This window comes from Symphalangus syndactylus, chromosome 11 (genome assembly GCF_028878055.3).
Source record: "Symphalangus syndactylus isolate Jambi chromosome 11, NHGRI_mSymSyn1-v2.1_pri, whole genome shotgun sequence".
Lineage (NCBI taxonomy): Eukaryota > Metazoa > Chordata > Mammalia > Primates > Hylobatidae > Symphalangus > Symphalangus syndactylus.
In genome coordinates, this window is record NC_072433.2 from 45,669,444 (window position 1) to 45,694,030 (window position 24,587).

General features: G+C 48.2%; 1 protein-coding gene across 2 annotated transcripts in view; it reads left to right on the forward strand.

Annotated features, from left to right (window-relative positions):
• LOC129457716 (ATP-binding cassette sub-family C member 11) overlaps positions 1–19,279 on the forward strand; it is an 80,051-nt gene extending 60,772 nt beyond the window's left edge. For both annotated transcript variants that reach the window (XM_055233171.2, XM_063611886.1), the window contains exons 23-30: positions 333–519; positions 6,259–6,348; positions 7,831–8,020; positions 9,557–9,716; positions 14,096–14,174; positions 14,839–14,952; positions 17,371–17,535; positions 17,665–19,279. In XM_055233171.2, the coding sequence (XP_055089146.1) occupies positions 333–519; positions 6,259–6,348; positions 7,831–8,020; positions 9,557–9,716; positions 14,096–14,174; positions 14,839–14,952; positions 17,371–17,535; positions 17,665–17,757 (1,078 nt within the window). In that variant the 3' untranslated portion in view covers positions 17,758–19,279. The remainder of the gene's footprint in view (positions 1–332; positions 520–6,258; positions 6,349–7,830; positions 8,021–9,556; positions 9,717–14,095; positions 14,175–14,838; positions 14,953–17,370; positions 17,536–17,664) is intronic.
• The last annotated feature ends 5,308 nt before the right edge of the window (positions 19,280–24,587 follow it).

Below are 24,587 nucleotides of genomic sequence, written 5' to 3' on the forward strand. Positions count from 1 at the left end.
ACTCACATGTGCTGGCGTTTATTCACTCTCTGTGGCCAATTTAGGGTAACTCACCCATCCCTGAGTGAGTCACAGAGGTTAGGCGAGGAGCATGTGCTGAGGATGGGCCTTATCAGCAGAGCCTACTCCTCAATCTGAGTTAGGAGTCAGGTCAACTTCACCCAAATTCATGGCTGAGAAAGGGGTAGGGAGGAACTCTCCAAAGAAAAATCAGGCCCTGCTGCTGGGAGTGGGGAACTGGATGCTGGAGGAAGCAGCCGGTATCTACCCTGACCCGGGGAGACCCTAGGTCAGACAAACACATGGTTCTTAGTCTGTGCTTTCCTTCTCAGGTTTAAGAGGCTGACTGATGCGCAGAATAACTACCTGCTGTTGTTTCTATCTTCCACGCGATGGATGGCGTTGAGGCTGGAGATCATGACCAACATTGTGACCTTGGCTGTTGCCCTGTTCGTGGCTTTTGGCATCTCCTCCACCCCCTACTCCTTTAAAGCCATGGCTGTCAACGTCGTGCTGCAGGTGAGGGGGTGACTCTGTGTGGGCCCTCTCTGAGCTTTGCTCATCCTCTGCCTGCAGCTTCTGGGCAGACTCAGGGGGTCCTCAGGTATTCAGTGACACCTTAGGTTCTGGCCACATGTGATCTTAGGAGCTATGTGCTTGGCCTTCTGAAATTGGTACTTTGCTCTGTTTCCTCGTGGTCAGCTCTGAATTGGGAAGTCTGTATTCAAAGGTATTTAATAGGATCACAGGACACTGGGAGTGAAGGGGAGCCCACAGATGACAGAGTCCAGTGTTCATATTGTGCAGATGGGGAAACTGAGGCCCAGACAAGGGAAGGAGTTGTCCAAACAGATGCATGTTAGCAGAACTGGAACAAGAACACTGACCTCTTGGCTTCCTGGCTGCTGTCTTTGTACCTAACCGCTCCTATCCTGATTGAGCTGTCAAACCTTTCTGAATCACCTGGAAGGGTCGTTTAAAAGGTGGGTTTTGCAGCCCGGCCCCTAGAACAGGGCTTCTCAAACTTAAATGTGCCTAAGACTTGAAACAGACTTCTGGACCTTAGCCTGGGGGTTTGACTCAGTCTGGGCCTGGGTGGGGCTGCCAGGAGGACCATAGTCAAGGGCCACAGCCATAGATAGAGATTCTGAGTCTGGTCCTGGGCCGGGGTCTTGAAATCTAATTTGTTTTTTATTGTTTGAGATAGGATCTCACTCTGTCACCCAGGATGGAGCACAGTGGCACGATCTTGGCTCACTGCAATCTCCACCTCCTGGGTTCACTTGATTCTCCTGCCTCAGCCTCCTGAGTAGAGCTAAGATTACAGGCACATGCCACCATTCCTGGCTAATTTTTGTATTTTTGGTTAGACACGGGGTTTTGCCATGTTGGCCAGGCTGGTCTGGAGCTCCTGGCTTCAAGTGATCCACTGGCCTCGGTCTCCCAAAGTACTGGAACTACAGGTGTGAACCACCGTGTCCAGCTTGGAATCTAATTTTTAAAACGGGTTCTGTAGGAGATTCTGATATTGTGAGCTGTGTACCTCAAGGCCGGAATCCCTCTGTGCCCAGCACACTGGGGGCTGGGAGATGGGGAGAGAGAGTGACTGGCCAAGGTTCACTGTCCACAGAGTCCCACAGAAGGGGCATCCATGAAGGCCCCAAGGCCCGAGGCTGGCTTAGCAGTGCCTAAGGGAACCTGAGCTGTACCAGTCCAGGGCTTCTTCCCCCAGGGCTTATTCATTAATTGGTTATGTGGCTTTCTCTACAATTGGCTTGGGATCTTGTGTATGTCCCCTGAGAGAATGTGAGCCTCTGCACACACCTGTCTCTTATTGGCTATGGGAACATGGCCAAGTAACTTAAACTCTCTAAGCCCTAAGTTTTCTATTTGTAAGACAGGAACAATAATAGCTAATATTCACTGAGCGTTTATTCCAGGCCAGGCACTACTCTAGGTTTTTACAAACATTAAGTCTCACATTTACACATGATCCTCACAAGTCTATGATTTTCAAACTTTTATTATCTCCCTTTTACAGATGAGGAATCCCAGGCACAGAGAGGTTAACCAATTTACCCAAAGCCACACAGCTAATAATGGGCAGAGCATCTTTGAACCTGGATATTCCAAATCACATGTTCCTTTTTTTTTTTTTTTTGAGTTGGAGTCTTGCTCTGCCACCCAGGCTGGAGTGCAGTGACGTGATCTCGGCTCACTGCAAGCTCCAGCTTCTGGGTTCACGCCATTCTCCTGCCTCAGCCTCCCGAGTAACTGGGACTATAGGCACCCACCACCATGCCCAGCTAATTTTTTTGTATTTTTTTAGTAGAGATGGGATTTCACTGTGTTAGCCAGGATGGTCTCGATCTCCAGACCTCGTGATCTGCCCACCTTGGCCTCTCAAAGTGCTGGGATTACAGGCGTGAGCCACCGTGCCCTGCCCCAAACCACATATTCTTAACCACTTTGCTCATCTCATGCAGTGTGGTGAGCGCTGAATTCCTGAAAGAGAGCACGGCCAGTGCCTGGCATTGCACCAGCTCAGTGGAAGCTCCCAGTCAGCCCAGCTGTTATTACACTCCCAGGCATCTGAGGGTGAGGACCGCATAGCTGTCTGAATGTCCCATGTGTCTGCAGAAGGCTCTGCACACACAGGTGTGTGCGTGTATGTCCAGGAATGCATATATGTGTAGGAGTGCATGTATGTGCAGGAGCACATGTATGTACTGGAGTGCATGTGTGTGCTGGAGTGCATGTATGTGCTGGGGTACATGTATGTCCATGAGCACGTGTATCAGTCCTCCACGCTGAGCTGTTATTTTGGGCATGCAAAGGGGCTCCATCTCATTCCTCATTGAGCCCCCTGAAGCAGGCACGTACATGCACTGGGAGTGCAATAACAGCTGGGCTGACTGGGAGCTTCCACTGAGCTGGTGCAATGCCAGGCACTGGCCGTGCTCTCTTCCAGGCATTCAGTGCTCACCACACTGCATGAGATGAGCAAAGTGGTTAAGAACATGTGGTTTGGGGCAGGGCACAGTGGCTCACGCCTGTAATCCCAGCACTTTGAGAGTCCAAGGTGGGTGGATCACGAGGTCAGGAGATCGAGACTATCCTGGCTAACACAGTGAAATCCCATCTCTACTAAAAAAATACAAAAAAGTTAGCCTGGTGTGGTGGCAGGCGCCTATAGTCCCAGCTACTCAGGAGGCTGAGGCAGGAGAATGGCGTGAACTTGGCAGGCGGAACTTGCAGTGAGGCAAGAGCGCACCACTGCACTCCAGCCTGGGCGACAGAGCGAGACTCCATCTCAAAAAAATAAAAAATAAAAGAACATGTGGTTTGGAATACCCAGGTTCAAAGAGGCTCTGCCCATTATTAGCTGTGTGGCTTTGGGTAAATCGGTTAACCTCTGGGATTCCTCATCTGTAAAAGGGAGATAAAAGTTTCAAAATCATAGACTTGTAAGGATTATGTGTAAATGTGAGACTTAATGTTTGTAAAAACCTAGAGTAGTGCCTGGCCTGGAATAAATGCTCAATGAATATTAGCTATTATTGTTCCTATCTTACAAATAGACAACTTAGGGCTTAGAGCGTTTAAGTAACTTGGCTGTGTTCCCATAGCCAATAAGAGACAGGTGTGCGCACAGGCTCACATTCTCTCTCTCTCTCTCTGATACACACACATGCACCAGTGCAGAGTGACCCCCAAACCTCTGGCACTCTCAGGGAGAGGCGCCACACCGGTGTCTTAGGGGATTCAGAATCACTAAGGCCCAGAAATCCCTCCTGCTGCTGCTTCAGGACATAGATCAGGAGGGCAGTGCTCAGGGCAAAGGTTGCCCAGTGCTGGTGCTGCCCTAAGCGCAGCCCTTGTAGGGAGCGAGGCAGAGGCTCGTCTCTCCCAGGGTGCACCGTTCACAGCAGGTGGTTGCTCGAAGGTTGTTGCACCACAGGAGACTCTGATGGGAAACCCTGCCTGGGGGACTGACTGCTTCAAAAGGCCCTTGAGGGTCTTTTCTTCTTTTCAAGGTCTGCTGTACTATTTAAGCATCTTATCTTCATCCTGGTAATAACTTCTCAGTTCCCAGTCCTTCAGTACTTTCCAAGTCACCTTCCACACTCTCACCAGAGTAATCTTTAATTATAGTTTTCATCATGTCACTGCCTTGTTCAGAAGCCTTCAAAAACTCTGTCTCCTGTCTACCAAACCTCAGCTATGGGGTCCTGACCTCAATGTGCTCCCTCTGCTTCAGTCAGGCCAGAACCTCACTGACTTCTGCATGCGCTTTTGAGAAAATTGCATTCGAGAGTTGGGAGGCAGGAATCACACATCATATTGCTTTGCAGCCCCAAGAGGCTTCTCAGTAAATGCCAGAGATGCATCTGGCTGCGAGGCAAAGAACCAACTCAAAATGGCCTCGACCATCTGGGAACTTATTCTCTCATGTAACCAGAAGGCTGGGGTAGGCCTATGCTCAGTTGGCTCATTTAGTGGCCTAGCATGAACCCTTGATCATTCTACCTTTCTGTGCTGGCATCCACAGCCTGGCTTTGTCTGCAAGTCTGTCTGTATTCATGGTCGCAAAATGGCTTCTGCAGCCCCAAGTGACACATCCCCCCACAATAACAGTCAAAGGCTGGAGAGGAGATAACTTTTTCCATGTGTTCCTTTTTAAAAGCAAAGAGAAGTTTTCAAGAATACACCCATCTGATGCCTTCTCATCCTTCAACGGCCAGAATGGCATCATGAGCCCGCACCTAAACCAATCTCTGGCAAGAGGAGTAGAATTAATGTGGTTGGTTTGGATTAACCAAGCTTCCCTGAAGCATAAGACCACCAGACACCCAAACATGATGCTGGCAAGGCAGCCCGCAGGGTGTGATACACTGAGGGATGGGAGGAAAAGTGGTCTTCCAACCCACCCCTGGCCTCCTTTCCAGACTAAGCACCATTTCATCATGGTGCCCACCTTCTCTGACTTACAGAGGGCTTCCCCTCCTTCCTACAGCCTTTTGCTTCAGCCATAGCCAAATGGCTTGTGGGTGCCTGGATGTATTCTGCGAATTTGCTGCTTTTAGAGCTTACATAGGCTGTTCTGTTTGGAACACAATTCTCCACCCATCTTTAGTCCGCTGCATCTTACTTCACCTTAAAAATGTCCCTCTAGGACTGACTCTTCCTGGAATCCTTCCCTGTGCCCTCATCCAGGGCCCCTCCTGTGCATCCCAGTGGCACTCCAGGGCTTCTCTGTTGTGGAGTGCGCCCCTCTGCACTTTATTCTTTGTTGCCTTGTCTGTCTTTCCATCCAGCTGGGACCTCCTCGAGGGCAGGCCTACATCTGCTGCACTTTGGGACATGGAGCCTGGTGCAGCACCTGGCACAGAGCCATCCACCAGAGTTTGTTGAATGAATGTATGATTAATGTGTTACCCAGCACCCCCTGCACGTCCTGTTTGCCCATTTCTTGGGCCAGGGTAATGGAGATTATAGACCGGGGCCCCAACCCCAGCTCTGCCTCCAGCTTCTAGATGTTTCTGTGGATGTAATTTCTTCTTTTGGAGCCTCAGTTTCCTTATCTTTGGTGCCCCCAATTCCCAAAAGTCCCTAACTCCTCTAGCCTGGGTTTTCCTGAAGGCAGGACCTGAGACAGGAACTTGGGTGCAGGCAGCTTATTTGGGAGGTGCTCCCAGGAACCGGGATTGAGGGAGCAGAAAAGTGAGACGGGGAAGGAGGAAGTCATCATGGGAGTGTGACATTGGGGTCCCTGTTCTGTGTCACTAGGGCTCAACTGTCCTGGGATCTCCTGAGAAGCATATGGGGTATTTCCAGGACCATGCCCTCAAAGGCTGGGAGATGGGAGCATTTATCTCTGCTAGCTCTTATTCCCCATCAGTCAAAGTTCATTCTCAGTAACCTTAAGTCTCCTGGGTTTCTGGGATGTCCTCATGCACAGGCTAGGTGGTTGCTGTGATGTGGGCAAAGGTCTTGAGCAGAAAGACATACAGAGGGCACTCAAGGTGGAACACTGTCTGGGGAGGTTCTCCCCCAGAATTTCCCATCGCAGCTGCAGCTAAACTCAGAAGTGGGTTGAGGGGGCACCAGGGGCCTCTGCTCCGTTCTTGCTAGGAAAATTATCTTAGTTTCAGGAGTCACTCACGGGCAATGGCAATCAGTGGTTATCAGGAGCGTTGAAGAGCCTGAGCACACCCCAGCAGCCTCTTGACCCCCGACACTTCTCCTTCCTTCCAGCTGGCGTCCAGCTTCCAGGCCACTGCCCGGATTGGCTTGGAGACAGAGGCACACTTCACGGCTGCAGAGAGGATACTGCAGTACATGAAGGTGGGGTCCAGGTCTGGGTCTGGTGTGGGGAGCTATGCAAGTTGGGGCATGACTTCTGTGACCTCTACAAGCCCCACCGGCCTCAGAGCCCTGAGACCATCCCAGGAAACACCAGGCTCCTGGCCTTTCCTCCCCATCTTCCCCAGACTTTTGTTGACCCTCTCGCTGAAGCTCTTCCACACCTGTCTGCTCACTTTGACCACATCCCTCACAGCATTCCTAGGTGGAAGAGGAGATCATCTTCTCCTCTTGGAAATGAGAGGTTTGCCCAGTGCAATAATAATGATGACAATAATCTTTGTTCCTATTATTGCTTGCATTTATGTCATGGTGGCTAAGAGCACAGATTCTGTAGCCAGATTTCCTGGGTTCAAGTCTAAGCTTTACCATTTGAATAACTGGAATAACCTGGACAACTTATAATTCAAACTCTCTTTTCCCCATCTCTGAAATGAGAAAGACGATAGCATCGCTTTGCCAGATTATCACAAAGTTGAAATGATGTAACACGTAAAGCACCTAGCACACTGCCTGACCCATAGTGAGGCTCCATCATGTTCTTTATTATTGTGACTGAGACCTTTCTATGGGCCAGGCATGGTGCTAAGCCCTTTATTTAGACTATTTCATGGGATCAGGGAACAATTTTATTATGTTGATTGAATGATTATCCACATTTTTCAGACAAGGAAACCGAGGTTGGGCCAGGCAGAATTTTTGCTTAAGATCACACAGGCTGGGGCTGGCAGAGCCCTCTGCAAACCAGGTCTCCTGCCCCCTTGCATGAATGGAATTTATGAATTGTAGGGCCCTGATTTCCTGCCCAGGGACACTGCCGTGACACAGCACCAGCATGGGGAGTTGTGGCTTGGAGCCAGGTGGTCAGATCCAACTTCTTCTCCAGTGTTCTTTGCTCTCAACACACACAACTGCACTTGATGCAGAGTGGGCTCGGCGTTAGGCAGATCTGGGTTTGAGTTCCAACCTGAAACTGTGTGATCTTAAGTAAGTTATGGAACTTATCTTAAGTTGTTGATCTTAAGTTGTTGGATCCTCTATCTCCTCACCTGGGAAATGCCTCCAAAAAGGCCTGTCTCACAGGATGAGGATAGAGAGAGATTCAGTCTGCACAAGGGCTCTGACCTATGAAACCCCCCGAAGGGGTGAGTCTCTGCTGCCTTTACTGTCATTATCTTGGATTCTATTTCTTTAAAGTCACACAGTAAATCAGGAACATTGCTCTATGTTAATAACAAGGGAATTAGCTATGCAGGTTTCTCACTCTTCTGGGGAAAATTTTGTGTGTTTTAGGCGATAGGGGCACGGGGGATGTTCCCCTGATTACATAGCAGGGGGCTTGACCTTGGCACAGGGCAGGCTGGGGTGGGTCACACCCCCTACAGTGGGAGGCTGGCAGGCCCACAGTGGGTGGGCCGAGATGGATAATAACTATTGATTTCTTTTTCTTTCTTCAAAAACAAGATGTGTGTCTCGGAAGCTCCTTTACACATGGAAGGCACAAGTTGTCCCCAGGGGTGGCCACAGCATGGGGAAATCATATTTCAGGATTATCACATGAAATACAGAGACAACACACCCACCGTGCTTCACGGCATCAACCTGACCATCCGCAGTCACGAAGTGGTGGGCATCGTGGGAAGGACGGGCTCTGGTGAGCTGAGCTTCCTGGGGGAGCATCCCAGGCTCCTCCTTTGCCCTTTGGGCACTAGACCTATTTGGGGGCATGTGTTTGCTCAGTCATCCCCCAAATATGTATTGGGTCCTCACGCTGTGCTGGGCCCTGTGCTAGACAAACACTGGTGAGCAAAACCCAAGGTCCCTGTGATCATGGGATTCCAGTGGAGGAGAGAGATGTTAAATAGACCAGCAAATAAAGACGGAAATATGACAGCTACAGGCTGTCGTGGCTGCCAGGGAGGAAATAAACAGGGCGGTGTTATGCAGAATAATGGGGCTAATGGTACCGGGCTGTGGATACCTGGGTTCTGAGCCCAGTGCTTAAGCTGAGGCGTGTAGGGTCCGGGCAGGAGCACTTTTGGAGGGGCAGTGCAGGGCACTGCCAGGATGAAGAGCAGGATAGGAGTCACATCCAGACTCCCCTTTTCCTCCCTCCCCACCCGCTTCCTGGACTGCTCTCACCAGCCTCTGTCTCCTCCTCTTTCCTCTCCCAGTTTCCTTTCTCCTCCTCAGTTTCTCTCCCTGTCTTCCTCTCCCGTCACTTCTGGGAGATCTGGCCCAAGTCCCCCTCCCTCTGCCTCTTTGCATTGTTCAAAAACTACTGTAAGACTTGGTTCTTGTCCCCAGTTCCCCACTTCAGGACACCCCAGAGCTGCCTCCTCCAGGCAGCCCCATGGATGCTGAGAGCCTTCCTGGTCTCTGTCTCCTCAGCACTCCCGCACTGCAGGGTGAAGAGCTTCCACATATGTTCTTCTGGGTGTTCTTCTCTTGCTGTTTTCCACCTGCCGATTGGTGGAAACCCTGAGAGGGCCGGGGTCTGGCAGAGAGAAGCTCTCAGTAGATTCTGACCCTACTGCCTATATTCATTCAGTAGGTTTTTACCGAGCACCTACTATGTGCCTGGGAACCGAAAGGTAAGGAAGACACACAGCTTCTACCCTCATAGAGCTTAACTTTGAGAACAGGGTTGAAACCTCCAATGCTTTGGAGCCTGGCAGGTGACATAGCTGAGTGCCATGGGTGGGTGTGATATACGGGGGCTGGGGAGGGCGGGAGGTGACTGGAGAATGCCACTGTGTCTCAACCAAGTGGCCGCGCTCAGCTCCAGCTGAGCTGTTGCCTGGGGGGGATATGGGTCCAGTGTTGCCAATTCTACTAAGTTTCAAGAGAAACATGCAATTTGAACTTTTATATCTGGGATTTTTAAAAATGCTGGCAAGGAATTAAAAAATAACCCTAACATTGTGTGTATGAAACAAAACATGTCTGTGGGCTGGCTTTGATCCAGGGGCCCCACGTGTGCCCTCTGATCTAGGCTGTAACAAGCTGCTCATGGCATTAGGTACCACCTGGAGCAGAGACGCCAGCTCTCTCCTACCCCTTCAGGGCTCACAATGATGAAGAATGGGCCACGGAGGGCAGCGGGTCGGGTGCGATCGCCAGGTGTAACCTGTGCTTCCACTAGTGCAGATGCAGGAAACTGAGGCCCCACTCGTTTCTTGCCCCACAGGGAAGTCCTCCTTGGGTATGGCTCTCTTCCGCCTGGTGGAGCCCATGGCAGGCCGGATTCTCATTGACGGTGTGGACATTTGCAGCATCGGCCTGGAGGACTTGCGGTCCAAGCTCTCAGTGATCCCTCAAGATCCAGTGCTGCTCTCAGGAACCGTCAGGTGAGTGCTGGGCCAGCAGGCAGCCTGCAGGAGGTGGGTCACAGGACCAGGATTCCAGTACCGGGCTGCCTGTAGTGAGCTGGTGACCAGTGCCCCGATTTCCAGGCCTCCTTGGCCTGCTGGGCCACTCATGCCTACCTGGCTTACCTCACTGAAGTACTGTTGAGGGTTAAATGAGGCCTCAATATATATAAGAGCACTTTGTAAACCATGATGTTATACACAAAAACAAAACCTATTTTTATTTTTTAGAAACTGGATGGCATGGTGGTGCACAGCTGTAGTCCCAGCTATTCGGGAGGCTGAGGCAGGAGGATCACTTGAGCCCAGGAGCTCAGGGCTGTAGTACACTATGACTGTGCCTGTGAATAGCCACTGTGCTCCAACCTGGGCAACACAGCAAGACCCTGACTCTATTAAAAAACAAACAAACAAGCAAACAAACAAAAAACAGAAACAAAACACTGATGAGATTGGTCAGATTTCACTACACCATTAAGCATTTGCACTCAGGCTACCATATTCTTTCTTGTCCAGATGTGGCTTATTCTCTCTGTGCACTGGGCAAAGCCCCTGGGGACATTTTTAGGAAGTGCTTCTTCAGTGGTACACATTCTGGACAGGGGCGACATGAGAAAAATCCAGGCAGCCCAGTCAGCGAAGCAGACAGAACCAGATGTTCCAGCCTCTTCACTACACTTTCTGTGTCCTCAGAAGTCAGCTCAGGGACGAAGCTTTATCCAGATTAGGCTCCTACTGACAATGCACTTTATCTGGGAGGAAACATAAAGGCATGGGGACTGAGGAAGACGGATGCACTAAAAAGCAGGCTAGGTCCCCCATGTTTTGTGATATTTAAGGAGAATTCTTAGAGCCAGGAGGATAAACTGAGCCCCAGAGCTTCATTCATTCATCCCTTCATTCATCCTCCCACTCATTTAACTTGCCTTTTCTGAGCTTCTGCCCGGTCCGGACACTGTGCTAGGGACTGGAGCCAGTTTAATGAATGTACATTTCCCCTGCTCCTCCAGTAGGAGCTCACAGTGTGGGTGGGGAAGATGGTTTTGTACAGGGGTAAGACCCAATAAATCACAGTATGAAGGGGTAATTGCTAGATCAGAGATATGTACAAAATGCTAAGGGAGCTACGACTGGGATGAGTCACTGCCTGAGTGAATCCAGAAAGGCTTCCCAGAGGAGGGGACGTTTGATCAGGGTCTTGAAAGCTGAGTAGGAGCTTGCCAGGCAGAAAGAGGAGAGAAACTCTTTTCAAGGAGAGGGAACAATATGTGCACAGACACAGGGCTTCAAAATGACTGGGTCATGAGGCGGGGCGTGGTAGTTCATGCCTGTAATCCCAGCACTTTGGGAGGCCAAGGCAGGGAGATCACTTGAGGCCAGGAGTTTGAGACCAGCCTGGCCAACATGACAAAACCCTGTCTCTAATAAAAATACAAAAATTAGCCAGATGTGGTGGTGCATGTCTGTAATCCCAGCTACTCGGGAGGCTGAGGCACGAGAATTGCATGAGCCCGGGAGGTGGAGGTTGCAGTGAGCTGAGATCGCACTACTGCACTCCAGCCTGGGCGACTGAAGGAAACTCTGTCTCAAAACCTTCCCCGCCCCCACAAAAAAACCAAAAAAAATGGTTGTATTAGGGGAATTATAAGACATTTAGTGATAGATTTCTATGTTACAGTAGAATGTGTTCAAATCTCCTGTGCGTTGGTATGAAGAGTAGTAAAAATATGAACTTAACATTTATCGAGCATTTATATGTGCCAACTGAATGCCTTAGTATACTGTCTCATTTAACTCTCCCAGCAACCCTGTGAGGCCCTTTCATTATCCCCATTTTACAGATGAAGGCACGGAGCTTAGAGAGGAAGGGGACTTGTTTAAGGACACACAAAGAAATGGTGAAGATGAAATATAACCCTAGGTGTTCTAAACCCATAATTTGTGATATTTCCCCCATCTCTTGCTGCAGAAAGAAATGTAGACTTGAAATCCTACCTTAGAACTTAAGGCTCGACCTTAAGCGTCTCTCTGAATGTCTTTGATGCCAGCCTGGCTCTCATACTGGCTTGTGGTGTGACCTTGAACAAGCCATTTAAAACTGATAAGAAAGGAGTATATCCATCTCATGGAGGAGAAAATGTCAAATAACCCATCTATGAAAGTGCTTTGGAGATATCAAATGTCATGCAAATAAGACCTGCCTCTTCTTTAGTACACATTAGCCCTACACACAAGATATGCGTGGCTGGCACAACTGGGGAAGGATAAAGCAGAGGTTGACAAGTTTCACTCAGGGCTACGTGGCTGCATAGCAGGGAAGTGTCTGTAGTGCTGCCTGTTCCAGATGCAAGTGTAAAGCTTGCTGGGTGTAAAGTCCAGATAGATTCCCTCTCTCATGTCAGTTACCTGGATGTTAGGATTCTTTTTACTGCAAGAAACAGAAAGTCCAGCCCCCCCCCCACAATGAGCTACCACTTCACACCTACTAGAATGGCTATAACAATAATAAAAGGTAAATAGCAAGTATTATTAACAAGGATGTGAAAAAATTGAAACTCTCATGCATTGCCAGTGGGGATGTAAAATTGTGCAGAGACCATGGAAAACAATTTGGCAGTTCCTCAAAAAGGTAAACAAAAATTAGCTGGGCATGGTGGTCTGTGCTTGCAATTCCAGCTACTCAGGAGACTGAGGTGGGAAGCTTGCTTGAGCCCAAGAGGTCAACGCTGTAGTGAGCTGTGTTTGCACCACTGCACTCCAGCCTCGTCAACAGAGTGAGACCTTGTCTTAAAAAAAAAAAAAAAAAAAAAAAAAAGTTAAACATAGAATTACCATGTAATCCAGGAATTTCACTTCTAGTTATATATCCCAAAGTGTTGAAAGCAGAGACTTCAACCCATATGTGTACACTAGTGTTTAGAGCAGCCCTACTCACAGTAACCAAAAGGTGGAAACAAGTCATATGTCTATAAACAGATGAATGGAAAAACAAAATGTGGTATATACATACAATGGAATATTATGCAGCTCTAAAACGGAGGGAACCAATACATGCCACAATGTGGATGGACACGAAGTGAAAGATGCCAGACAGAAGGACACATACTACATGATTCCACTTATATGAGGTAGCTGGAATAGGCAAATCCATATCGATGGAAAGTAGAATAGAAGTTACCAAGGGCTGGTGGGGAGGGGAAAGAAGAGACTGTTTAATGGGTATAGAGTTTTTGTTGGGGATAATGAAAAAGTTTTGTTTTGTTTTGTTCTGTTCTGAGACCGAGTCTCACTCTGTCACCCAGGCTAGAGTGCAGTGACACCATCTCAGCTCACTGCAACCTCCACCTCCTGAGTTTAAGTGGTTCTTCTGTCTCAGCTTCCTGAGTAACTGGGAGTACAGGCTTGCATCACTGTGCCTGACTAATTTTTGTACTTTTAGTGGAGTGGGGTTTCACCATATTGGCCAGGCTGGTCTCAAACTCCTGACCTCAAGTGTTCCACCCACCTCAGCCTCCCAAAGTGCTGGGATTACACGTGAAGCACCGTGCCCAGCAGGATGATGGAAAAGGTTTTGATATAAATTACATCATATTTTTGATATAAATAGTGGTAATGGATATAATTATATATTTGTGGTAATGGATATAATTATATTTTTGATATAAATAGTGGTAATGGTTACATGACATTATTAATGTATTTAATGCTCCTGAATTGTACACTTTTAAGTGGTTAAAATGATAAATATTATGTACTTTCTATCACACAATAAAACAAAACCCAAATGGCTTAAGGAAAAGTGGCCTCTAATGACTCATGCATGATAATGGGGAGGCCAAGGCTGAGTTCCAGGGCCCGGTTTTCCCCTAGCATTGCCTTGCTTCATTCTGAACTCCACATGAGGGCCCTGGGGGGCTCCACGTGTCCCACTCCTGTGGGAGGATGGTTGCAGTCTCTCCGCATGTCTCTTCTCCCATGGTAGCCTGAAAAGTCCTGAGATACACTCTGATTGGTTACTTTCCCACCCCGAGCTAAGCACCATGGCCAGGGATCGCTGTATGTTGGTTGGCTTATCCTTGAGCCCTTTGCTCCATCTGGAGTGGATGGTGGAGCCCAGCCTGGAACACATGGGCTGGGGGACTGGGGAGCAGGTGGCCCCTAAACAAAACCTGGGGCTGCTGCCTGCAGAAGGAACAGGTGCTGGGAGGTGCAGGAAATCTCCGTTCGTGGTGGTTCCATGCATTTTCCTAAACCCCATAATCCAGTTCTAAACATTCTTGGTCATTCACTGGGCATATAAATGAGTGTTCAAAGGCTGGGTGATGTTGTTGAACACTTCTCTTTCTCTCATACGGCAGATTCAACCTAGATCCCTTTGACCGTCACACTGACCAGCAGATCTGGGATGCCTTGGAGAGGACATTCCTGACCAAGGCCGTAAGTAGCTCCAAGGCCCAAGTCTTGGTCTAAGTCTGCATCGCCCATGGGGGGCTGCTCCTTTGGGGCTCCCCTCATGTGGTGTTCCAGCTGCTGCTGCTTCAGGTCATGGATGCGTCATCTCATGGAGATGAGATGACCTGGCATTCGTAAGTCAAGGCTGATGGCACTCAGACACCAACCGTGTGCCAGACACTGTTCTAGGCTCAGGGGCACAGCAAAGACAAGGCAGATGAGGTCTCTGTCCTCCTGGTACATTCAATGGGAGATAAAGGCAACAAGTAAATGCAGGAGATACTTTCAGATACTGGTAAGGGCTGTATAGGTAGTCATGAGACCCATAGAAACTTCAGGGCAGGAGCAGCTCTTTTCCGTTGGGTGGCCAGGCAAGGTCTCTTTAACCAGGTGATAGCTGAGCTGAGACCAAGAACCGAGGGGCAGCCGGTGAAAGATCTTTTGAGAGGACATTCTGGGCACAGGAGCTAGCGTATGCAAAGGCCCAGAGATGAGAGTGAGCAAGGCGCCGTTAAGGAGCAAGAAGACAGAGGCTGGAGCGTAGAGAGAGGAGGGCAGTGTTGCCAACACAGCGGGAGGCCGACGAGGTCAGGTTGGGTCTCACCCCACAGTGGCTTGCAGGTTATGTTCTCTTCTTCCCATATCACAGATCTCAAAGTTCCCCAAAAAGCTGCATACGGATGTGGTGGAAAATGGTGGAAACTTCTCTGTGGGGGAGAGGCAGCTGCTCTGCATTGCTCGGGCTGTGCTTCGCAACTCCAAGGTGAGGCCACCACTGCTGTGTGGCCGGGGGAGCCACAGACTACGCATGATGAGGGAAGCCACACCGGCTCCTTCTCCCTTCACTACTGTGGGACACTGGGCTCTGTGCTGTACGTTTTCTCAACAACAACAACAACAACAGAATCCAAAGGGCTTATTCATTTCTTTTTTGGTATTATTATACTTTAAGTTCTAGGGTACATGTGCACAACGTGCAGGTTTGTTACATATGTATACATGTGCCATGTTGGTTTGCTGCACCCGTTAACTCGTCATTTACATTAGGTATATCTCCTAATGCTTCCCCTCCCCCCTCCCCCCACCCCACCACAGGCCCCGGTGTGTGATGTTCCCCACCCTGTGTCCAAGTGTTCTCATTGTTCAGTTCCCACCTATGAGTGAGAACATGTGGTGTTTGGTTTTTTTTGTCCTTGCAATAGTTTGCTGAGAATGATGGTTTCCAGCTTCATCCATGTCCCTACAAAGGATATGAACTCATCCTTTTTTATGGCTGCATAGTATTCCATGGTGTATATATGCCACATTTTCGTAATTATTTTCACACACCTACAACCATCTGATCTTTGACAAACCTGACAAAAACAAGAAATGGGGAAAGGATTCCCTATTTAATAAATGGTGCTGGGAAAACTGGCTAGCCATATGTAGAAAGCTGAAACTGGATCCCTTCCCTACACCTTCTACAAAAATTAATTCAAGATGGGTTTATTCATTTCACTGAGTGCCATTCCACATGCATTTGTGGTGTGGGTGAGGCATGGGAGATGAGATTCACAGCCTAGGCTGCCTGATAGCGGATTCCTTACACCTGAGCTGAAATGTCTCCAACTAGACCAAATGATGATTCTCTTTTCTCAGAAAAACACAACACATTAGACCCTCGTTGATTTTTAAATTGCCTACTGTATACTCTTTTAAAAACTTGGATGCAGGACATCCCTTTTATCTTTATTAGAATTGGGAATTGGATGACAGATGCTGATCCGGGGCAAAATTGCATATTTTTTTTTAAATTTACTTTAAGTTCTGGGATACATGTGCAGAATGTGCAGGTTTGTTACATAGGTACACATGTGCCATGGTGGTTTGCTGCACCTATCAACCCATCATCTAGGTTTTAAGACCCACATGCATTAGGTATTTGTCCTAATGCTCTCCCTTTCCTTGCCCCCCACCACCTGACAGGCCCTGGTGTGTGATGTTCCCCTCCCTGGGTCCGTGTGTTCTCATTGTTCAACTCCCACTTGTGAATGAGAACATGTGGTGTTTGGTTTTCTGTTCCTGTGTTAGTTTGCTAAGAATGATGACTTCCAGCTTCATCCATGTCCCTGCAAAGGACATTAACTCATTCTTTTTTATGGCTGCAAAATTGCATATTTTTACAAATTTCGTGGAACAGGGCTTCCAGAGCTTTCTAGATATTTTGTCCATAATTTCAGGTGCTTGAGTATGTGAGATAGCCTGGGGCAAACCTTCTCCTACGTAGGCGAGGCAAGACACACGTGTACACACATACTTATGCATGCATATGTACACACCTCCTCCATACTCACACATGTATGCATGCTCACACACACATATCATGGTTAATTAATGATAAATGCAAAAACTGTTGGTGCAAACTGTCAGAGCTGTGGGAAAAGAGCTCAGTGGGGCCCAAAGCCTGGGACAATTTCAGAGGAGGTAGGACTTTCCCCCTCTTCTTTGGAGAGATGAACAACAAATTTGCAATGTGCACGTAGTACTTTCTTCACTTCACACTTCCTTATTTCAATTACATAGCCATTTGGTGCTGCAATGGCTTCCTCTGTATTACTTCCCAAATTTGAGTCATTACTTTATGATTTTTGTCATCTCTGGGTGCCACCTATCCTGTGATTTACTAATGATACTCCCTTTTCGAAAACAGCCTCAACCCAAGCAGTGCCATCTGTGAAATCACACTTTCAGTGCAAGTTAGTTTCCTCATGCATATCGTTAATAAAATAAATACAAAAATGTTACACTAAAAAGAGTGTTTATCCATATGCTAGAGAAATCATCTCATGTGCCTCCTGGGGTGTGTGCCTGCCCCTTCTAGAGATCACTGCTCTACTTTAATTTAGGTAAATGGGAAAGTAGTTAATAAAACACGAAGTTGCCACTAGGCCATTTTCATTTCCAAGAACTTAATTCTCTGGCCACTAAAATGCAGTTAGCTCCTGGTTGAGACCTAATGTTCTCTTCATAAGGTAATGGATAATCAGCAATCAGAGCAGGCTTTGCACTCAGCACAATTCTCCCATTTCCCAGCTAAAGAAATGGAGACCTGGAGAGGAAGGGCCCTAGTGAATTAGTGGTAAACCCAGGTGTCCAGGGCCTGAAGTAGACGCCTTCACCCCTGTTTTGTATTCATCAGATCATCCTTATCGATGAAGCCACAGCCTCCATTGACACTGAGACAGACAGCCTGATCCAGCGCACAATCCATGAAGCCTTCCAGGACTGCACTGTGCTTGTCATTGCCCACCGTGTCACCACTGTGCTGAACTGTGACCGCATCTTGGTTATGGGCAATGGGAAGGTGAAGGCTGCGTCCTTGGGCTGGTGGGAGGATGAGGGCTCAGGCTGCTACCCCAGATGCCTTTGAGTCCTCCAAGGACACAAGCTCAGCTGTGCCCTGATCCTCCCCTCACCTTTCTCTACCCTCCAGGTGGTAGAGTTTGATCGGCCAGAGGTCCTGCAGAAGAAGCCTGGGTCATTGTTCGCAGCCCTCGTGGCCACAGCCACATCTTCACTGAGATAAGGAGATGTGAAGACTTCATGGAGGCTGGCGGCTGAGCTCAGAGGTTCACACAGGTGCAGCTTCGAGGCCCACAGTCTGCGACCTTCTTGTTTGGAGACAAGAACTTCTCCTGGAAGCAGGGGTAAATGTAGGGGGGGTAGGGATTGCTGGATGGAAACCCTGGAACAGGCTACTTGATGGCTCTCAAAACCTTAGAACCCCAGAACCATCTGAGACATGGGATTCAGTGATCGTGTGGTTCTCCTTTTAACTTATATGCTGAATAATTTTATAATAAGGTAAAAGCTTATAGTTTTCTGATCTGTGTTAGAAGTGTTGCAAATGCTGTACTGACTTTGTAAAATATAAAACTAAGGAAAACTCACTTTCTTTGTTCTGCTTCCTTTCTTTTCTTTTTTTTTTTTTTAGACAGGGTCTTGCTCTGTTGCCCAGGCTGGAGTGCAGTGGCATAATCTCAGCTCACTGCAGCCTCTGCCTCCCAGGTTCAAGCAATTCTCCTGCCTCAGCCTCCTGAATAGCTAGGATTACAGGCATGTGCCACCATGACTGGCTAATTTTTGTATGTTTAGTAGAGGCGGGGTTTCGCCATGTTGGCCAGGCTGGTCTTGAACTCCTGATCTCAAGGGATCCACCTGCCTTGGCCTCCCAAAGTGCTGAGGTTATGGGCATGAACCACTGCACCCAGCGTCTTCATTCTGCTTTTTACTTAGCTAGTACTTGTTCAGTTGCAAGGAACAGAGACTCCCTCAAACTAACTTTGGGAAAAAAAAAAGAGTTTGTTGGCTTGTAACAGAAAGATACAGAAAAAGTTTGAGGTTGGGTGCTGGAATGAAAGGATGCCTGTTTTGAGGTCTCTGTTTCTCTTCTCCTAGCTCTGCTTTCCTTTGTTTGGCTTCACTTTCTAACTTCCTCTTGCCTCATGGTGGCAATATGGTTGCCTGCAGCTCCAGGTTCACGGCCTACACACTCGGCACCCCCCAGGTCTTCTTGCCTCAATGATTCCAGGGTGAAATCTCACTGGGCCAGCTTGGGTCATGTGCTTGTTCCTGATCAATCATGTGCTAGGCTGTTGGCATACTGTGATTTACCAGGCCTGAGCCACATGCCCATACTTGGGTCTGGGGATGGAATTTGCTGCCCTGGATCATATAGACTGAGAATAGAAGAGGTTGTTTCACCAAAGTAAAATTGAGATGCTCTTACTACCTGAAGGAAGAATGGATATGGATGCTGGCCAGGCCCCAGATAGCAGCTGTCTACTATGATTGTTCACTGAAGAGCAGCATAACTTACAACGTATGACAACTGAAAATAAAATAATTTGTTTTCTCTCTTTCTTGTTCTCACTCCCCGACCCTCCACATGTGGTTATAGATAAATAGAAAAGGCAATCATTTTCAACTTACTTCTGGGGAGACCTTGTTGTTGGGGGAAATATGTTTCAAAGTACTTTCCTTTTTATTCCAGATTATGATGTCTGATTTTCAAAAAAATGCCATAAAAAATCAATTTAGTAAACCAATATTTCTCACTCTCTTGCCTGCACTGGTGCTGGGGATGAAATGTTGTCCCTGCCCTCGGGGAATTTGGAATCTCGTGAGGGTAAGCAAACAGTAAAACTGTAAACAAGTAAGCAGGCCGATCCAGAACAGGCCTACCTGAGGCTAGAGGCAGGAACAGGGTGCAGAGGAAAAGGCAGCCCCCGGGGACTTCCTGGAGGCAGTGTGGGCACAGTTTACTGAGACCTGAGCCCTGAACAAACATTTACTCCAAGGAAGGGGACTGGGGCAGGAAAGAATGTTCAAGGCAGAGAGAACAGCAAACAAATCCCTGCGGGAATGAGCTACTACAGGGGCTGATGCGATCCCTGCACGGAACAGGAGAAGTCCGGTGCCCTGGAGCGCGAACCTTCTGTTCCCCATCTGGGACTCTCTAGTGGCACCTGCTTCTCCTTCTAGGCGGTTTATCTTTCTTAAAAAACCTTTGCTCTGTTATTCCCTTCCCCTCAGTCCTGGCTTTTTACTTTTTTGGGCCCCGAAGTGTCCCTGGGAACCCCATGTGCTACCATCCCGTCACAGTTCAGCTGCTCATCTGCCCATTGAGGGTGACTGTCCTTCCTCTGCTTCCCCATTCCCAGAGCTGCTGTGGGGCACTGCCCACATCACGGGTGAGGGAGCTCTCTACACACTGGCCCTCCCCAGGCCAGATGCAGCTGCCGTCTTTTCCTTGAGCGGCCAGCAGATGGCAGCCTCGTCCCAAAAATGCGGTGAAGGCCCCACTGGGCTTCAGAGCTGGCCGGATCCACGGAGATAATTCGCCAGAAAAGTGTTGACCCCTGGAGTCAGAGGACAGGAAATAGAGCCCATTTCCACTCAGTGTGCAGAGCCCCATCCCATCTGCCCCCGTCCCCACCTCCAGCAGCAAAATGTGAGAACCATTGGCTCCGAGCAGCAATAAGGCAGAATTTTTTGAAAAATACCATTTTTTTTTTAAACAACATTGGTTTTACACACACACACACACACACACATATATGTACAGAGAGAGAGAGAGGGAGGGAAACGGAGTTTCACCTTGTTTCGAAGGCTGGAGTACGGTGGCGCAATCTCTGCTCACTGCCACCTGGTTCCAGCGATTCTCCTACCTCAGCCTCCTGAGTAGCTGGAATTATAGGCGCCTGCCACCACACCTGGCTAATTTTTGTATTTTTAGTAGAGACAGGGTTTTGCCAAGCTGGCCAGGTTGGTCTTGAACTTCTGACCTCAGGCGATCTGCCGGCCTCCGCCTCCCAAAGTGTTGGGATTATAGGTGTGAGCCACCACGCCCAGCCAATATTGTAATATTTTATTCCTTAAGCTGAGTGGTGAGTGTATGAGGCTTTGATTTTTAATAATTCTTTTCACCTTTTCAGGTTTCAGAAATGTTTTATGATAAACATTTAAAAATTGGTATTTGGTCTTTCAAAAATAATACTAAAATAATTATAATGAGAGAATGCAGGGCTTTGTTGTGCTTTGTTATATTTATTTGATGGTTTGTTATTATTTTTATTTTCAATTCCATACTGGTGGAGAGGAGGTCATGGAATTTTTTGTACTTAGAGGTTCTGGAGGCCTTAATGTGTGCATGAGTTGGGGTGATGGTGTCAGAGGCATTTGAACCAGATCAACTCCATCTTGAGTAGGGGCTGGGTAAACTAAGGCTGAGACCTAGTGGGCTGCATTCCCAGATGGTTAAGGCATTCTAAGCCACAGGATGAGATAGAAGGTTGGCACAAGATACAGGTCATAAAGACCTTGCTGATAAAACAGGATGCAGTAAAGAAGCCGGCCAAAACCCACCAAAACCAAGATGCGACGAGAGGGACCTCTGGTTGTCCTCGCTGCACCACTCCCACCAGCGCCATGACAGTTTACAAATGCCATGGCAACGTCAGGAAGTTATCCTATATGGTCTAAAAAGGGGAGGCATGAATAATCCATTCCTTGTTTAGCATATCATCAAGAAATAACCATAAAAGTGGACAACCAGCCGCCCTCGGGGCTGCTCTATGGAGTAGCCATTCTTTTATTTCTTTACTTGTTTTTTTGTTTTGAGACAGAGTCTTGCTCTGTCACCAGGCTGGAGTGCAGTGGCACGATCTCGGCTCACTGCAACCTCCGTGCCTCCTGGTTTAAGCGATTCCCCTGCCTCAGCCTCCCGACTAGCTGGGACTACAGGCACCCGCCACCACGCCCAGCTAATTTTTTGTATTATAGTAGAGATGGGGTTTCACCATGTTGGCCAGGATGGTCTTGCTCTGCTGACCTCGTGATCCTCCCACTTCGACCTCCCAAAGTGCTGGGATTACAGGCGTGAGCCACCGTGCCCGGCCCCTTTACTTGCTTAATAAACTTCCTTTCACTTTACTCTGTGGATTTGCCCTGAATTCATTCTTGCGCGAGATCTGAGAGCCCTCTCTTGGGGTCTGGACTGGGGCTCCTTTCCTGTAACAGTGTGGTCCACGGTGACAGCAACTGAGGTGCAGAGCAAAGGAGGCCACAGTCACGCTGGCCCTGCCTGCCCTGCCCTCTGTCTGCAGCCCTGGACGATATCCTAAGAGAAACTGGTAAATGAGCAGTCTTCAGAGACCAACCTCTATGGCGGCCAGAGCACCATGCTGTGCAAGGCACCAGCAGAAAGAGCGGAAGACTCAGACTTCAGTCTTTCCGGTCCAGAAGGGCTTCTTTCAGAAAAGTGGCTCCAGAGGGCAGCCCCAGCTTAGAAGGCATGGACCTTTGGGTCACTGGAAAGGTCCCAGGAGGGTCACTGGAAAGGTCCCAGGAGGGAGTGGCTGCCTGGAGGGGCAGGGAGCTCACCGTGGCTGGGAGCGTTTTCTGGCTCTGGAAAGCTCTCTCCAGTGCAAGGTGAGGGGCAGTGTTCTTATCCCCAGGCTGGGAGCAGGTCGCCCAAGGCTGAGTCTTGGGGGAAATTCTGCATACACCTCTCTGCAGACTGGGACACTGGAATGCAGTAAGGGAAATAGTAACGCCTGACAGCAGAAGTTCTCAAACTTGAACTTGAGTATCCAAATTGCCTGGAGGGCAAGACACAGATTGCTGGACCCCAACCTCATGTGGTTCCATCCAGTAGGTCTGGGGTTGGGCTTAAGAATTTGCCCTTCTAACAAGGCTCAGATGTTGCTGATACTGCTGGTCTCTGGCCTGTGCTCTGAGAACACAGAGGTTAGCTGAGAGCATGTGTCCCGTATGATCTAGACAGGAAGGGTCCAGGCCCTCATGCGAACGTGCTTCCCAAAGTTTCTGTGCTTCCGGGCACTTTGATTTGCATGACCTCTTTTAACTCTGCCTTCCTGAGCATCCCGCTAGGCCATCCATCCTCTCCTTTGCTCCTCTGCATTCATCTAGCGGGAGAATTCAGCACTTTTCCTTATTTCCTTTGTATATGTAGACCACTTTAAAGAAGTGTGGGGTCAAAAGAGTTGTTGACAGCAAGTCAACAACTTCCAGTTGAATATCAACCATCTGCTTTCTTAAGGAGTCCCTCACCATTCTAACCCACTCTGGCTCTGGTTTCCTCTCTGGTTCTCTAATTACTGTCTGTGTTCTCCCTGCCCCCACCTCCCAATTCTTGGACACGTTTTATGCAGAGCAGTTAGTTTTCCCTTCTGGTGCCCTTTCCTGCCAAGCAGGGCATTAGGGTGTCTCTGACTGCCCCAAGAGGCAGATCAAGGCAGTTGCTAAACAAAAACGGTTCCCACCCTCTGATTCACTCTGGTGCCAGCTGTTAAGATTGTAAAATTTCACCCCATTATCCTAAATGTCCCCTAATTTGTCCCCCAGAATCATTTAGAAAATTCTGTGGAATCCAACCACTTCAGAGTCAGAAGCAATTTTAGAAGTCGTCAGTCCAGCTGTTCTTAGCCTGTGGTCCATGGACCTCTTAGCTAGATTCAGGGCACCTATGAATTTGGATGGGAAAAAAATAACATCTTTATTTTTACAAACTGAAATTTGGTATTTTCTTTGATGGGGCAACAGATAGATAGTATTAGCAATATCTGTGACTTTGTTGCCAATAGAAATCAGCAGTATTCTCAAATCTCATTTCAATTGTTTCAGATGTCACTTATATGCATCAATGCTTTGAAATTATAATAGTCATTAGACCTTCTGCTAGATCACATTACTTAGTGCATCAATATAGAAGCATATACCTTACAATATTCAGCTGTGTTTTATACATATTATGATAAGCACATTCTGTATAATTGGTTATCTTTGCAATCCTATGTACTTTATCTCATGCATAGAAATACTTTTTCTGAGAATATACTAGAATGCCAAAGAGGTCCATGGCACACAAATAATTTAAGAACCTGCATTTAACTCAGCTCTTTGATTTTCTAGAGGGAACTCGTGTCCCAGGCGGAGGAGATACCTGGCCCACAACCACACCACTGGCTTTTAATAGGCTGGTTTAGAACTCGAATCTAAAACAGGAGAGGGGGCTGGGCGAGGTGGCTCATGCCTGTAATCCCAGCACTTTGGGAGGCCAAGGTGGGCGGATCACCTGAGGTCAGGTGGTCGAGACCAGCCTGGCCAACATGGTGAAACCCTATCTCTACTAAAAATACAAAAATTAGCAGGGCATGGTGGCATGTGCCTGTAATCACAGCTACTAGGGAAGCTGAGGCAGGAGAACTGCTTGAACCTGGGAGGCGGAGGTTGCAGTGAGCCGAGTTCGAGCCACTGCACTCCAGCCTGGGCAACAAGAGAAAAACTCCATCCCCAAAATCAAATAAAATAATAAAACAAAACAAGAGAGGGAAGAAAACGAGAAGGATGAAGCAAGCAGTAAGGGCTGGGGATAAAGGCCTCACCCCCAAACCAGCCAGCATGGCCTGCTCAGAGCAGGGGGACAGATAGGCTGCCCCTTCATGGAAGTTCTATTTCCAGCGCCTGACAGCCCCTTATGCAGAGCTTGCCATCCAGTGTGGCATCTCTGAGGAGCATTAGTGCAAAACCATGATTCATCAGAGCAAAGAGGAGTACATTTTGCTGACTTGATAAGCGTGTTCCTTGCCAAATCCTTGGTTCCCAGATACTTAATGGGTAGCATTGTACTCTAGAGAGAACAGTACCGATTTGGAAACTTCTGTTCTGATATGAGGGTCTCAGTCCCTCTCAGTGGCATTCACTGAAATGCTCCCCACCTCCTTCTCCCCTCGCATATCAATATCCTTCACTGATCTGGAGGTGCGTTCATGATTTAGACTTAACAGAGCACTTCCTCGCATATAATTGCATATAAGTGCATGCCAGAAGATT